The sequence below is a fragment of the Hipposideros armiger genome, unplaced genomic scaffold, assembly GCF_001890085.2.
Source record: "Hipposideros armiger isolate ML-2016 unplaced genomic scaffold, ASM189008v1 scaffold_730, whole genome shotgun sequence".
Taxonomy (NCBI): domain Eukaryota; kingdom Metazoa; phylum Chordata; class Mammalia; order Chiroptera; family Hipposideridae; genus Hipposideros; species Hipposideros armiger.
In genome coordinates, this window is record NW_017732080.1 from 912,679 (window position 1) to 929,774 (window position 17,096).

The window sequence follows — 17,096 nt, forward strand, 5'->3', positions numbered from 1 at the left end:
ACACTTCAATTCTAATATCTTGGTCACTATTGGGAAACATTTTGTTTAAAAAAATAAAATGGCTCCCTATGTGGCAGTGAATGGTATCTTCGCTGTATTTCCTTAAAGGGTCTAAGAAAGCAAGTAGAGTTGAAAATAGAGCCATGTCTTCTTCGTTATTAATTGGCTGAATAGTCTGAAGAAATTCATTCTATGCACCTCGATACTTTGTGTCTTTCTTTTTTTTTGGTAAAGCCGTGATTAAAATGTTTATTTTTCCTTTTACTTCTAGAGGAATTTCAAATTGTTTTGAATGGAAGAGGATTCAACCTGGGCCGTCGGAATGGCAGTGTTCTGTGTACTTACACAGTAAATGAAACGTACACAAAGAGTAGGTCCACGTAATCTCAATGTTGCTTTAATACTTGCACAGCAAGTCAGCATCAAGTGTTGTCCTCTCTTCCCCAAGTATTTTCCTCTCTTCCCCAACTGAAACCAACTATCCTATATTTTTTTAACCAAAGGAGAAAGAAATGAAGTCCAATGATGATACAAGTAGTAATAATAATTATTTAATAGTTATTTCATGATGACAATATTTGTTTATAACTTAGTACATGCTGGACCCCATCCTGAGTAGCCTCTTTATACAGAGGATGGTCTTGTGGGTGAACAAGTCAAATAACTTGCCTGTGGTGACACAGTTAATAATGGGCAGAGCTGAGAGTTGAACCCAGGTTCCTGACTGCACTTTGTATGGATTTCATCAACCACTTGATTTAATTGCCTCTATCTCCAGATTTATTTCTTGTCCCTCTTGCCTGAAAATCTAACTAACTTGGGCAATTCTACTACTTATTGTCTTATTTTATTGTCACTCATTTTCTTTATCTAATTTCCCTGTAATTTGTCAGTCAGCTTTTTGAGACAGGCTTTTTGTCTTATAGATATTTTATATCTCCAGTGCCCACCCAGCACAGTATTTGTTGATAATTATACTTATGGAATTAGGTTTTATTTTGCCTAGCTAGGCTTTCAAAAAAGCAGATGAGTATAATGTTTTTATCTTCATTCTGAGAAAAACTTCTCTTACATGATCTTAGTATTCTTAGCATTTTGGGTTTCTATTAAGACATTTTTTGCCTCATTGATGATTATAGTGTCTTCTAAAACTATATACCATAAAGCAGGTGCTGCAATCCTGTGAAGTCTAGTAGAATTATTTTTTGAAAGGTTCATCTTCAATTTTGCTGTTTATCTGATGATATTAAACATTATAATTAGCACAGCTTTGGCTACACTCACAGTAACTGTTCAATATGTGTTTATAGAAATAAAGTAGTGATGATCTCAGCATGATAAATGTTATAATGAATTCCTCTCTTTCCTATTAAGATCATCATTTTGGTAAGGCAAGACAATAACATTTTAACAAAGTCTGTTCATAGTATGTACCACAATTGAAGAGGACAAAATGATTTTCTTTCTATTCAGTAGTCATCTGTACTGAGCATTAGCTTTACCTAACTCTTTTTGATGACATATTTGAGTTGATTATAATATAAACATATTTTATACTTAGCTACATAAGATTAAGTTTATTAAAGTAAATCCTCAAACAAATAAGTAGAATAAGATTGTATTTTCATCATTCCCATTCTAGGAATATTCATTTGATTATATAATGTTTCCAAATATTTATAGTCTGGATCATTTTTCTCATTATTAAAATTACAAGGACAATTTAAACATTCAGATTTATAATTTTTTTTTTATCATAGATACAACTATTTTATAAAACTCGAAATAAATTCCTTCTTCTTTGGACATTCATCTTTTCTTCTTTTTCATCATTTTAAAATTCTTCTTTAAAAAGACAATTTTTTATATACAATATAAATATATTTTTATATTTTAAAAATATAAAATGATATACATATATGTAAATATAAACATATATACATCATTTATCCTTAAAAAATCTAAAATATTTACAAAATTGAGGAGATAGATAATAATTTTATAGTATCTACAAATGTATGTGGACTTAGTCTAATTTAAAAAAATATAATTTACTGATACTATATATCAATGAAGCATATCATCTCTATTTTTCATTCTGCTTTCCTTCTCTTTCTTTAAATGAGTATCTTTTTGATTTTTCATGCTAATATATCTAATATTCCACATTTGGACTCTGATTTCCACATGCTCTTCATGTTATTAATGAAACTGAGATACATAAAACCCTTTATTAATTCAGTGGCATTTTATTTTTCAGGTGTAAAGCCAGTAAGTGTGCAGCTTAATTCTATGCTTTGTCCTGCACCTACGCTGAATAAAGTTGGAGAGTAAGTACTTCATTAAAAACATTTTTAAAACATTTTAGCTACAAATCATTAGGAAATGGTGACAAATATACAGTGATTATTTTATTGTATCTTATTGTACAGATTAAACATGAAATAGCAAGCCCTAGGCAAACACTGGTTAATACTTGAACTATACTCTTAGTAGGTTGAAAATGGTAAAGTCTGTTTTATTGTGAATATTGATTAAAAGGCTGTATAAATATTTATCTGGCAAGTTTGAGAACTATTGTTAGACTTTTATTTTTTACATTTATTTATTTTTTATTATTAGTTTCAGGTGTACAAAACAACATAGAGATTAGTCATTTACACACCTCATGAAGTGATAACCCCAACAAGTATACTACCCATCTGACATCATACAAATACCACTGACTATATTCCATATGCTGTACTTTATATCCCAAGACTATCTATTTATTTAAATTATAGTTGACATTCAATGGTATTTTATATTAGCTTCAGGTGTACAGCACAGTGGTTAGACATTTATATAATTTATGATGTGATCCCCCCAATAAGTCTAGTACCCATCTGACAGTATACAAAGTTTTTACAATATTATTGACTATATTTCCCAGACTGTATTTCACATCCCCATGACTATTTTGTAATTACCAATTTGTACTTCCTAATCCATTCACCTTACTTACCCATCCCCCAAACCCCCTCTTATCTAGCTACCATCAGTTGTTCTCTGTATCTATGAGTCTATTTCTGTTTTGTTTGTTCATTTATTCTGTTCTTTAGATTCCACATATAAGTGAGATCATATGGTATTTGTCTTTCTTAGTGTAGCTTATTTCACTTAGCATAATACCCTCTAGGTCCATCCATGTTGTTGCAAATGGTAAGCTTTTATTCTTTTTTATGGCAAAGTAATATTCCATTGTATGTATGTACCACAATTTCTTTATCTAGTTGTCTATTGATGGGTATTTCAGTTGTTTCCATATCTTGGCTATTGTGAATAGGCCTGCAATAAACATAGGGGCTCAAATATCTTTTTAAATTAGTGTTTTGTATTTCTTTGGATAGATACCCAGGAGTGGCATTGCTGGGTCATATGGTAGTTCTATTTTTATTTTTTTGAGGAACTTTTATACTATTTTCCATAGTGGCTGCACCAATTTTGTAATCCCACCAACAGTGCACAAGGGTTTTCTTTTCTCCATATCCTTGCCAACATTTGTTGTTTGTTGATTTATTGATTGATGATGGCCATGCTAACAGGTTTGAGGTGATATCTCATTGTGGTTTTCATTAGGACTGATAAATAAATTTAGTAAAGTAGCAGGATACAAAATTAATGTTCAGAAATTGGTTGCATTTTTATACACCAATAATGAGCTATCAGAAATAGAAATTGAGAAAACAATCCCATTTGTAATTGCATCAAAAAAATACCTAGGAATACATTTAACCAAGGAAATAAAGACCAGTACTCAGAAAATTATAAGACATTGAAGAGAGAAATTAAAGAGTATACAAATAAATGGAAACATATACTATGTTCATGGATAGGTAGAATTAATATAGTTAAAATGTCCATATAATCTGAAGCAATACATAGATTCAATGCAATCCCTATCAAAATACCCATGAGATTTTTTACAGAACTAGAAAAAATAATTCTAAAATTGAAACCATCGAAGACCCTGACAGCTACCGCAATAATGAGAAAGAAGAACAAAGCTGGAGGTATCATACTACCTGATATCAAATTATACTACAAGGCCATAGTAATCAAAAGAGCATGGTATTGGCATTAAAAGAGACACACAGATCAATGGAACATAATAGAGAGCCCAGAAATAAACCCAGCCTATATGGTCACTTAATCTATGACAAAGGAAGCAAGAATATGCATTGGGGTAAAGACAGTGTATTCAATAAATGGTGCTGGGAAAACTCAACAGTTACATGCAAAAAAAATGAAACTGGACCACCTCCTTATGCCATATACAAGAATATACTCAAAATGGATTCAAGACTTAAATGTAAGACCTGAAACCATAAAACTCCTAGAAGAAAATATAGAACGTAAACACTCAGACATTACCCTTAGTAATATTTTTCCTGATACATCACCTTGGACGAGGGAAACAAAACATAAAATAAGCAAATGGGACTACATCAAACTAAAAGTTTTTTCACAGCAAAGGAAACCAACATCAAAATGAAAAGGCACCCTACTGAATGGGAGAAGATTTTTGCCAATGATACATCTGATAAGGGGTTAATATCCAAAATTTATATAAAAACTCATACAACTCAAAACCAAAAAACCCAAACAATCCAATTAAGAAATGGGCAGAGGACCTGAATAGACATTTCTCCAAAGAGGACATACAGATGGCCAACAGACACATGAAAAGATGCTCAACATCACTAATCATCAGAGAAATGCAAATAAGAACCACAATGAACTATCACCTCACACCTGTTAGAGCTTTTAAATAGTCAGAGCCATAGTCATTATTTTGAATTTCAGAGTATTGAATTTACACACACACACACACACACACACACACACACACACACACACACACGAGTTCCAAAGTGAGATTTTTAACTAATCACTATAGGTTTTAAATACTAAGATTAAAGAGAAAAAGGAACATGCTCAATAAGGCACCCCTCAAACTTGGAAATATTTGTGCTTTAATTGGTTTCTCAGTCCTGTTAAGGTCTATATTCTCATCTTTTTTGACATGGCAATAAACCATAATGATAGCTGGTTAAAATAGGGATGTTTCATTTGGAAGAAGAACTTTATTTGAATCACCTATGCGCAAGTGATTTCACTAGTATTATTTGAGTATTTCCAGGTGTGATTTGTTTTCCTAATTTCTCTATTACGAAGGAAATGATTGCAAATAGTTCAAACGTTTCCTAGTCCAGTAGTAGTCGATGCAATATGTTTATGATAATGAATAGGTTAGTTATTAGGGTCACTTTATACTGATCTTGAACCTAGAGCAGAGGAAAGTAAAATATACAAGGCCCCATCCCAAAGTCTGGAATAGTGTTCAGAGCGTGAAGATTATATTTTGCTCCACAGAACCTAAGAGAATCATTTTAGTAATGTGAAGCCAACTTGAGCACTTACCTTCTGTGAATGCTTAAATATTCAAGTTGTCTATTGGAAATCACCACTGGTCACATAAGTAAATTGGAACAGTGTCAGCTTTCTATTTTATTATTTTTATAAATTAATTTTTTTTGGGGGGGGAATTGGGGGGATGGGAACAGCGGTGGGGAATTGGGGGAAGGGGAATAGACAAGTTGCTGTTGTTTTGTTCTTCAGTCTAGTTGTGGAGGACGTTGCTTCACTGGCCCAAGTTGGCACCATCATTGCGCTCTTCCCGGGTGAGGCAGATCAGTCGCTGGCTTCTGGACGGCCGCTCACTGCGGCTACTGGCCGCTCATGCTGGCTGCTGGCTACGTACGGTAGCCCATGGCAACCCACTGCCACAGAGGACGCAGCCTAGCCGTCGTTGGCGACTCATGGCAATCCAGCTCCAGGTTGAGCTGTTGTTCAGCATCTTAGCTGTAGAGGGCAGTGTCACTGGCCCTCATATGTGGGATCCGAACCGGGTCCCTCTGGCGTCCCAAGCCAACTCTTAACCATCGTGCCACTCAGCCGGCCCTCAGCTTTCTATTTTAAATTGATGAAAAGGTGCTGCATAATATCACTTATAAAAGTGATATTATAGTAGAAGCCTTTTTTCTTTCTATAAAAAAGCATTCATTTTTTTGTGTCTTCTAACAATCTAATGTTATTGACAACATGCTTATGGCTATATTAGACTGTTTCTTGGAATTTGAGGCAGGCCCATTTTGCCTAGAGCCATCTTAACTCCCTGTGCATGGGGAAACGCCATGGCTTTCTGAGTAATCATGTCTTGTTGTAACAATGATAAATCTATTGACTTGGAGTTGGAACCTATTTTAACAAATCAACAACTCTATGTTGATTTTTCTGATTGTTCCCCATTCTGCTCCCAGATCTGCCTTTTCTTTCTTAGTCATTGGAAGCTCCATCTTTTTTGTTGTTCCAGTCAAAAACCTTTGGTTCATTAATTTCTCTTACATGCAGGCCATCAACAAACCTCATCAACTCTAATTTCAAAATATGTTCAGAATCCAGTCCTGGCACTACCACTTCCACTGATACCATCCTAGACCAAGCTAGTTCTATCTCTTGCTTGGTTTATTAGCCTATCCACTGGTCTTTCTGCTTCTGTCTTGGCAGGCGTGATCCTGTTAAAATAAATTGGTTTTTGTCACTCCTTTGCTTAAAATTCTATATAATGAGTTCCCCATTCCACTCACAGTGAAAATCTAATCATTACAATGTTCCACAAGGTTCTGCAGGATCTGGCCCCTCACTGTGTCTCAGACTTCATCTTCTTTTTGCCCCTCCTGTTAGGGTCACGCTGGACTCTTTGCTGTTCCTTTTTTTTTTTTTTTTCCCAGCCTACGCCAACGCTGGCGACTCTTGGCAGCCTAGCTCCAGGTTGAGCTGCTGTTCAGCATCTTAGCTGTAGAGGGCAGTGTCACTGGCCCTCATATGTGGGATCCGAACCGGGGGCCCTCTGGTGTTCCAAACCAGTTCTTAACCAACGCGCCACTTGGCCGGCCCTCTTTGCTGTTCCTTAACCACGTCTGCTTCCTCTCACATCAGTACTTTTTACACTTGCTGTTCCCCTGCTTAAAATGCTATTCCCTTCATGGCTCACTGTCTCACCTTCTTCAAGTATCATTCAGAGGTCACCTTCTTAGTAAGCCCTTCTTGATCACCCTTATGTAATCATACAATTTTCCCCCTCCGTTTTTTGGAACTCCCTGTTCCCTTTTCATGGTTTATTTTTCTCTCCAAAGCATTTATTTATTTGTTTTTGTGTCTCCTTCCTGCTTGGATGAATTTTGTTTGCCTTGTTTCTTGCTGTATCTCTAGCACCTGACACAATGCCTGACACATAGTAGAGTCACTAAATGTTTGTTACCTGAAAGGATAAATGCATTTTTTCTCAAATATTTTGATTTGTTATTTATATAAAATGCCAAAGGAGTGCATTTGGTTGCTGGTAGAGAGGGATCTATATCAGGTAAGAGAAAGCTGATCAGATTCCTAATTTGGGGGAATACTATTTAAGAGAGAAGAAAACTATCTTGGTTTTTAAATAGCAGTGACTAGTTAAGGAAGACAGCTTACTTTCTTCCCCGAAATAATTATAAAATGTAATATGCCTGTTCTAGCCCAGACCCTGAATTTGTTTTCTTTAGAATTTGCTTGTAGGTATCATCATTTTTGAAGATGCTACCACAGAGACTGCTGATATTCTTTAGTGATTTGTAAATTGGCTAAATACTCAGGAGAGGTGATTGTTAAAAATTATATAGAACATAATAAATATTAGACATGAGAAGTCATCATTTGTTTGGCTTTTGATGTTATTTCACCTATAAGCAGACTGAAAATATTTTGGGGGAGGAGATCGGCCTAAAATAATTACTTCTGATTTTTTTTTAAGATCAAGTATATGATACCACTGAGGCAAAACTTGAGAAGATTTTATTTGTTAATGTATTTGGTATTTGGGGACATCGTTATTTGTTCTGCTGAGTATGTTGCAAGTAATTTGGAGTTTTCCTTTGCCTTGAATTTTCTTCAGATACTTTTGTAGGTGATGACTTCTCTTAGGAGATTGGATTGAAATCCACACAACCGAAACCGTTTAGCCTTGGAAGGTGGCTGATGCTTAATGTTTGCCTAATTAGCTTTTGGCTAAGGATTCAAACCAATTAAGCAGCTAGTTAGTCTATGTTTCAGATAAACACATCTGGCCCAACGATGAATGAAGGTTTTTCCTGTATGAGGGTGACAGATGTGGTGATGGTTCCCCCTGTTCTCTCACTTAAATAATTAACAACACACTGGTGAAGTAACCTTAGACAGACAGCCTCAAAGCCAGATGTGTAGTCTCAGAGCTGGATCCACGGCCATGTGCCTCATCTCAATAGCCTCCTCTAACAGTTCCCTTCTCATCTTTATGTTATACTTCCGGAATTACATTTTGTTTGAGGATTATTTCCTTAGAAACCCAGGGCTCATGGATTTTGGTTTGAAAGAGGGTTATGATGAAAATGTTTACTTGGAGATGGAGACGAAGAATGTCGCCGAGTAGTTAGGACATACGAGTAGGTTTGCTTTCAGAAACTGATGTCAGAAACAAAAGTTAAAGCCACCTGGGCAAATGTTATGCAGGTATATGATTGTTCAGCATTGTTGGAATGGGTCTTTGAAGTCCTTTCTTTGAGAGACTCTCTATTTGTTAAACTTCTTTATTTGACATGGAGTTTTAGACTCATCCTCCCCATTCCGAGGCAGTCGCCTGTGGTGTAATGTGCAGGTGTCACCAGTATTTGCAGTATGGGCTTATTCTCTGGCCCTTTTTTAGTGAGACATTAACAATAGCACAGCTGCTCTGCAATAGTTGAGATCTCAAACCTGCAATTTGGCAAGAAGAACAGAGCAAATTGGGTAAATACACATAAACACATTGTGAAGAAAGAAAAACAGAACAGAATGAACCAGAGCCTTATCCTACAGCTTGTTTGATAGAAATGATTTAAGGAGGCATATGGTATAGTTAAATGTGCTTTCAAAAATGTTGGCCAGAATCTCCTGGCAAATATGAAATAAATATCTAAATTAGTTGATACTGATAGTATTAGTTCTCTTACAAGGCGGTGTGGGAAGACACTTGCCAGAGTGTTTCAAGTAAGAAGTGTTGGTCACATCAGTGAATGCGGAGAATTTTAAGCATCTGATTCTGAAGGATCATTGAGATGAACGGTGTGTCAGACTGGGGTTTAGAGCCTGACTTGGTAATAGAATCATCTTATTTTCCTAAACACTGTTATTTTTCAGCATAATCCATTTTTTTCTGGAATAAAATTGATTAACTTCATTTATCTTTCTTGACTGGACAAATTCTGCCGTTAGCCCAGCTTGTCACATGAACACTATGTACGCATGTGTAATGGATATCTATAAAATCCCTAATTCCATTATCGTCGTAGCAGGTGATAACAACCACAATTTTATTCTTTCTTCTGTTTCCTCTGAGGAATGAGAATCGGTTTACTTATTTTTAGCATGGATACCAGGATATTAGTAATGTCATTATTTTGAATATAAACATGAGAATCTTGGTGAGATGGGTTAAGGCTGAGAAACCTCTCTGTTCCTCCTCTATTTCTTGATCAGCCCCCCCCCCCAATGGTGGAATATTTATCTTTACTTTCACATGGTGTATTGCTTTCTGATTATACCTATAAATGTGATAACTTCACCGAATTTGCATTGCATTTCCATTCTAAATATTATATTCAGTTCTGAAAATTGTGTTTTAAGAAGAACAAAAATTAATTCAAGCACATCTAGTGGTGGCTTACAAGATGCTGCCAAGTATGAAAATGCCAAATAGGGTGCAATTTAAAATTCTGAATAAGATATAATTCAGGTGTGACCTATCAGCTCTCTTTAGACGTCAGGTCTGTCACGTGAAAGGTAGGTCTTTACTGGAAAGAAGAAAGAAAGAGTGGAAGAGGGAGGCGCATTTCAGCTCAATATTAGGAAGATCTTTCTAACAATAGAATTAGTTAGAGTGTGTTTTGGTAACTAAAAGTGTTGAAAGAGGGATAGCTACATGAGGTAGAGGATATCTTTAAATATATATTTAAATTCTCTTATATATCTGCTTCTAAATTTTATATTATCAAAGTTTTTACTATTACTGACACATTTGACATTTTTGGATGAAAAGCACTAAAAATTGAGTGATTATTTCCATGTCTTTTTATATTTGATTAAAATCACAAATCAGTTAAAAAGAAGTTATTTTCAGTGTAATACTGAAAACATTAGCAATACAACGTCAGGTGTGATGTCCAGTACATTTCTGAAGATAGCTTTTAGTCTTTCTGAAATGTAGCAATCTTTCGGATTGCAGTGTTTGTTTTAATTATACACATATATTAAGATACCTCAAAAAGAAATTATTTTATTCAAGGATCTTTATAACCACTTTGAAGAAAACATTCTGAGACAAAACATTAATTTACTTATACACTCATAAATAGAAGTGAAATCTTCAAACTATTCACCAATATGAAACCTAATTTTTCAACTTGTAATCTTTATTATGCATAAAACTAACTTTTAAAAACCTCTACAGGGTATTAAATAGTAGCACTTGATTTCAAAATACCTTAAGTCACCGTAATTTTAATAACATTTTGAGTAGTTGCCAATTTAATTTTCAGTATGTGCACATTGGAGGTAAATTAGTTAATATTTCCAGCAAATGTTCTTTCACAATTTTATTTAATTTTTTCAACTTTTTTAATGGATCATAAAATGACAGTCTTTTAATGGCTATGCATAAAAGTCAGTAGCAAGTGAATACTTTGCACATAGGTTACTGTGGATTGAAATGTCAATCATATTTCATGGAGCATGAAATTTCTCAGATCAGAGTAGCTCTGACGTATGGCACTGGGCTAGTCTCCTGTTTTGGAATTGTAGTACAAATTTAAACATTACATAAAAGCGCTGTGAGCATTAGGACTTATTGAATTTTATTTACTTAATTATATATCACAATACTACTTAATAATTTCTCATGAGGAATGAAATTAGTTTTGTCACTATTAATTGAGTACCTATCAATATTAAAAGGCACTTCAAACAATCTTTTTGTTACATAAGTTGTTTAGTTCTGTCTGTCTGCTTTGTAAAAAATATTCAAAGGATGGAATAAAGAGTGGATTAAGATATTATAAGCAATTCTAAATAATGTAGAGCCAATTCATAGAAGAGGCACTTGAGTCATCAGTTCTGAGTCGTATCTTCCCTGACCACCCTGCATTATCTCCACCATGGGCCAGTCCTGTCTCAGAAGGCCCTCCCTTTTGTTTCATGACTTCATAGTCTCACCTCTATGGCTGTTTCTTCTCATATGTCATCTCAGGCTCCTATTCTTACAGCCGCTTAACTCCTAATTTTCACTATTGTTGGATTCCTGACCCATACAGGCATCTTTTCTAAAGCTTCCTTTTCTTGCTGATGAGCTCCAAATCTCCAGACAAGATCTTTTCTTTAGCTCTAAATCCACTGTTCACATGTCCACGATCTCCACTATCCAAATGCCTACTAATTCACTTGGATTTCCCATAGTCACTTTCATCTTGAAGTTCCCAAATTAAACTCATGGATTTCTGTTCAAACCTGCTCCTTTTCCTGTATTCCCTATGCAGGATTATCCACCCACCGGTGCAAGAGAGAACCTTTGAAGTCAACTTTATTCCTTCTTCCTCATCGCCTATATCCAATAAATGTCCAAGCCCTTTATATTCTTGCTCCTTAATATCTCTCAGGTTTTATTTTCATGCTCCCCTTAATGCTGCCATTTTAGAATTGCCACCAATTCTACTTTGGTTCTTATTTGAATTACACTAAGACATTCTTAATTAGTCTTTCTAGTGTAGAAATTTAGTCTTCCAGCCCATGCTGTACTCTGCAACAAGAGAGATATTTGTAAAACACAATTCCGACCATATTTCTATCATAAAAACAAGACTAATTCCAAATTTCTAAAGATGGCATCCTGGGTTCTTCATGATTCTTGTTCTATGCCGCTTTTCAGCCTGAAGTCATATATTCTTACCCTCACACTCTGTGTTGCTGCCATATTGAATGGCTTTTGGTTTCTTAACTATTCTGTGCCTTTCTTGCCTTCCAGCCTGTCAAGTAGTGTTTTATCTTCTTGGATCTCTTTCTAATCCCTTTTCCTAACTAAATTCAGATCATTGTTTACGATTCATCTTAGAGGTGACTTCCTGCAGGAAATCTTTGTTGATATTCTCTTGGCAAGGCTGAGTCAGTTGTGTTTCCCACATGGTCCTCTAGTACCCCTGTGCATACCTGTTTTATTAATATCACACACTATTGTAATTGTTCGTTTATGTGGCTTCCTTTCAACTTCATTGTAAAGCTGTGTTCTATTTGTCACTGCAGCCCTATTATCAAGCATAACCTAGCTTGGCTTACTGTAGGCAATTTATAAATATTAGTTTAATTAACTAGTAATAGAATTATTGAGTGATTAAATGAACATATTGGCAAACATTCATAAACCAATTTGGAGTGCAGCTTTAGGTTTAAGCATACAGCTCAACACAGCTGTAATGTTGGGTTTAATCAAGATGTTTTGTAACAGGAAGGAAATTTTGAAACATATTTTTTACATGTTTCATTGAAACATTTCTTTACATGGATCTGCCTGACATTATATACCAGGCATTTTTTGAACAGTTTAGCTTTCTGTACTATTATGTGGCAGTAAGTAGAATAAAAGTTTTAAAGTTAAACAAAGTGTTAGGTAACTTTTATTGCTGCTATACATTCTTCTGTATTGTTTGTGTTTCATTTTTAAACTTGGATCGAAAAGATATATGTAAAAGTGCCTTGATATTCTGAATACTCTGTTAGACAAATAGATGTTATGATTTATAGAGTAATTGCTGTGTTCCAGGCACTGTGTTGGACATTTTATGTACATTATTTTATCAAGCTTTTCTCCCCAAATAACTCTGAAATAGGTATAATCATCCCGATTTTACAGATTGAGGAATGTAATATTGAGAGTATAGTGCCTAGAGTTCAAACCCAGAACTCCTTATTCCCCAGCTTGTGGGCTAAATCTATCCCCTTTTTCAGTTTTATTTGATTCTTGGGGCAAATAAAGATGAAATATTCCCTTACTTCTCACTTTTATATGAATTAAGTAAAAATAACATAGCTTTAATACATTTTTGTCCATAATAAAGTATAACTGAGTGTATAGTTCTACTGTCATAATTATGTAGAAGTTGTATAGCAATAAGAATGAGAAATCCATAGATACTAACAGAAGTGACATAAAATATGATAGAAACATTAAATACATATATCAGTCTTGGGGCAAAGAAAGATCAACTTACTGAGTTTGGGTGAGAGGGTGAGATAGCTTTATGAATCTGTGTGCCAGCAAGGGAGTAGCATAGTTTTGGACAAAAGTATCAGCTCATAAGAGTGTCAATATCATACCAATAATTTAAAAAATGTTTTTTTGAAGAACAAAATTTAAAAGCAAAAATAACTTTTCGAGTGTTTTTAATGTTTACCATCTTCCGAAATTTTTTCCCAGCAAATATATAAATTCACAAATAAAAATCTTAGCATTTAGTAAATGTCATTATAATTAACCATGAGAAATATGTGAATATAGTGAAAAACTGGAGGAGTGATACTAAGCCCTTGCCAGGGAGAGGAATTTAAATATAAGACTCTAAAATGTTTATTGAGGATTAAGGTAATAAGCGGTAGAAGTGAAAGCACTTTGACTACGGAGTCAGAGAAGCCCAATATTTGGGCAAGTTACCTTTTTAAGCATCTGGTTCCTTGTCTGGAAAATGATCTGCTGCCTCCTACCTCAGCAGGCTGTTGTGAGAACTAAATGAGAAGACGAGCGTAATGTGTCTGGTTAATAGTAGGGAATCGGTAAGTGCCGTCATTATTATTGTTGTTGTTGACGGTAGTGTTGTTGTTGATCGTGCTACTACTGCTCTCAGGAAGGCGACGATTATATTATTTCAGTTGAGTCCAGACATCAAAAGAATCATCAGGTGGCTTCCCAGGTCTGTGGAGACTGAGATTTGGGGGATAGTGTGCAGTTATTTTGGTTGCCTACAAGATCTCATGCATCAGCATGCATTTCTGCTTTAGGAAAGAGTGAACTTTGTTATAAAACTAATACTTTGTTTGGCTGAGCCCTTGAAAAGTGAATCAATAAGATTACCTGCAATGGTCATATTTTATTACAAATCAAATAATCTTCCTCCAAACTGAAACCATGCCTGCCATGTCAATATGCTTTCTGGTCCATGCTTTAAAAGAAGGGAATTAGGAACTAGGAAAGATTATTTTTGGATTCAAATATGCTTAGTCTTCAGCAAAACAAAACAAAACAAGGCCCTGAGTTCTGCAGAATAAGCAATTAGGTTAACTTTTCTTTTTTAAGTAAGCCATTTGGCATTTTGTGTTGGAATAGTTCAGAAGTTCACTTAAGTTGATATAAACATCCCAAGTTCTCATTCTGTTTTGGATTTAGCTAAGCTCTTTTTTTTTTTTAAATAAGGAGTTTTGAAGGGAATATTTTACAAGAAATAATCTCAAAATTCTTGAATTTTGAAGAAGAGTTTAGCTAGAAGTTTACTAGTACTATCTTTCCTGGTGGCTCTTTTCCTATATGAATCCAAACTAAATATCACATTGAGAAAAAAATACATTAGGGACTTACATTTTATCACATGTCTGTAGTATGATGACTAGAGTTCAAAATCTATTAAATTCCTAGTTTTACCACTTTGGGCAAGGTAATTAACATTTCTGGGCCTTATATACTGTAAAACTATGGAACTACTACTTACTTTAAAGGGTATTGGAAGGATTAAATGAGATAATTTCCATAAAATGCCTAGGGTAGCATCTGGCACATAGCAGGGACTAAATAATATTTCTCATCTTCCCTCTGGCATCATCATTGAAAAATTTTTACCAGTGGCTTGAGATTGTTTCTGTTTAATCCTAACTCTCCATAACTAATAGTATTTGACACTCGATTCAAGGCATGGAGAAGAAATCTTCTAAATATAACAAAATTCTACTAATTCAGAGTAATAAGGCCAAGTTTCTGGTTATTAACTCATGTTATTTAGAATATGTTATGAAAATTGGAGCATAGCATTGTATAGAAGCCAGCTTAATAAAATGTTACCTACTACTTTTGCTTTAATGAATGGATAGCTTGGATTTGTTGGCAAACTGATTATTATAGGATAATATTCTTTGTCAATTCTTTTTGAAAAGAGCTGTTTCCTTAACAATTCAAAATCTCCTTGAAATTTTTTTCCTTTGATATTTTGTTACAGCTATTTTAAAAAAATTACTAACTTCTGGCTGACTGAACCCAAATAATGAATTACTAGACCCAGAAGTTAATAAAATTTTAATTATTATGAATTGTCTTATAATTTGAAATCATATTTTCAAAATGAGCTGTTTTTTAACTATGATATTTCTTAGCCATGGGAAAAAAATATCCTCTCTTTTTTCTACCTTTGTCAACATATTTTAATATCGTGGGACCTACAACAAATGTGTACAAATAAATAGCATTCTTTTTTCCCCCATTTAAGTTTATTTCTGTCTTTTATTATCACTTTCTCTGTATTTTATCCGCAAATGATTTATTATTTCCAGTTTTATATTCTTAAACAATGATCTTGTGATGATAGTAATTTCTAGAGATAGGGAAAATAAGCTAAATGACAATTAAGGACTTTTTGCCCTTTTCAGGTTTTTGTGAATCTGAAATAATCTCAGCATTTCTCTGGATTAAGGAGTTTTTTGTTTTTTTTTTTTAAATTTATTTAGACTACAGAAGTCTCCCCTTATCACAGGTGATATGTTTCAGGACGCTCAGTGAATGCCTAAAACTGCAGATAATACTGAATCCTATTTATATTATATATATATATATATCTTCTCTTTAGCATATCCAAATTGCCAGCATCACTGCTCCTGCACTTTAGGGACATCCTTAAGTAAAATAAAAGTTTGCTTGAGCACAGTCACTGAGATACCTTGACAGTCAATCTGATAACTGAGAAGGCTGCTAAGTGACTAAAGGGTGGGGAGCATATACCTCTTAGATAAACTGGACAAAGGAATGATTCAAGTCTGGGGCAGATAGAACAAGATAAAACAGCAACTTAAATGCAATTTAAAACATGAATTTTTTATTTCTGAAATTTTCTTTTTAATGTTTCAGACTACAGTGGACAGCTGGTATCTAAAACTATGATAAGGGAAACTACAGATAAGGGGGGACCACTGTAAAACAACAACAACAGGAATCTCTTAATGTTAATGCTTCTTTTAGGAACAATTTGGATCACTTAAGGCAGTGGTTCTCGACCCACAGGGGTCGCCTAAGACCATCAGAAAACATTTTTTTGATGGTCATAGTAACTGAGACACCGCTCCTCTATCCATCTCCAGGTGGGTCCACCTACATGCAGATATGCCCACATACAAGTAACCGGCTTCAAGACAAAATTTCATTTATTTGTAATTAGAAATAAATATTTCACAATATATAATTACATATTATTTTTGTGATTAATCACTATGCTTTAATTATGCTCAATTTGTAACAATGAAAATACATCCTGCATATCAGATATTTACATTATGATTCATAACAGTAGCAACATTACAGTTATAGAGTAGCAATGAAAATAATTTTATGGTTGGGTGTCACCACAACATGAGGAACTGTATTAAGGGGTCGCGGCATTAGGAAGGTTGAGACCCACTGACTTAAGGCATTGGCCTCTGGCTATTCCAGTAAGAAATGGAACTAAGAAAGAAAAAAAACGGGGATAACTGATCAATAGCTTTGACTTTTTCAGTAGACTTTCTGGCTGATTTTGAATTGTCCACAACACTCTAATTTTTAGTTTGTTTCCTCATTTTCTTTCAGAACTCTTGATGTTTCAGTGAGCTTTAATGGAGGAGAGTCTGTCATCTCGAGCTCATTAACAGTCACAGCCACAGACTGTGTAAGT

General features: G+C 34.5%; 1 protein-coding gene across 1 annotated transcript in view; it reads left to right on the forward strand.

Moving 5' to 3' along the window:
• ANTXR2 (ANTXR cell adhesion molecule 2) overlaps positions 1-17,096 on the forward strand; it is a 98,258-nt gene that overhangs the window by 41,593 nt on the left and 39,569 nt on the right. The window contains exons 9-11 of the mRNA XM_019627428.1: positions 272-370; positions 2,261-2,330; positions 17,012-17,090. Coding sequence (XP_019482973.1) covers positions 272-370; positions 2,261-2,330; positions 17,012-17,090 — 248 coding nt within the window. The remainder of the gene's footprint in view (positions 1-271; positions 371-2,260; positions 2,331-17,011; positions 17,091-17,096) is intronic.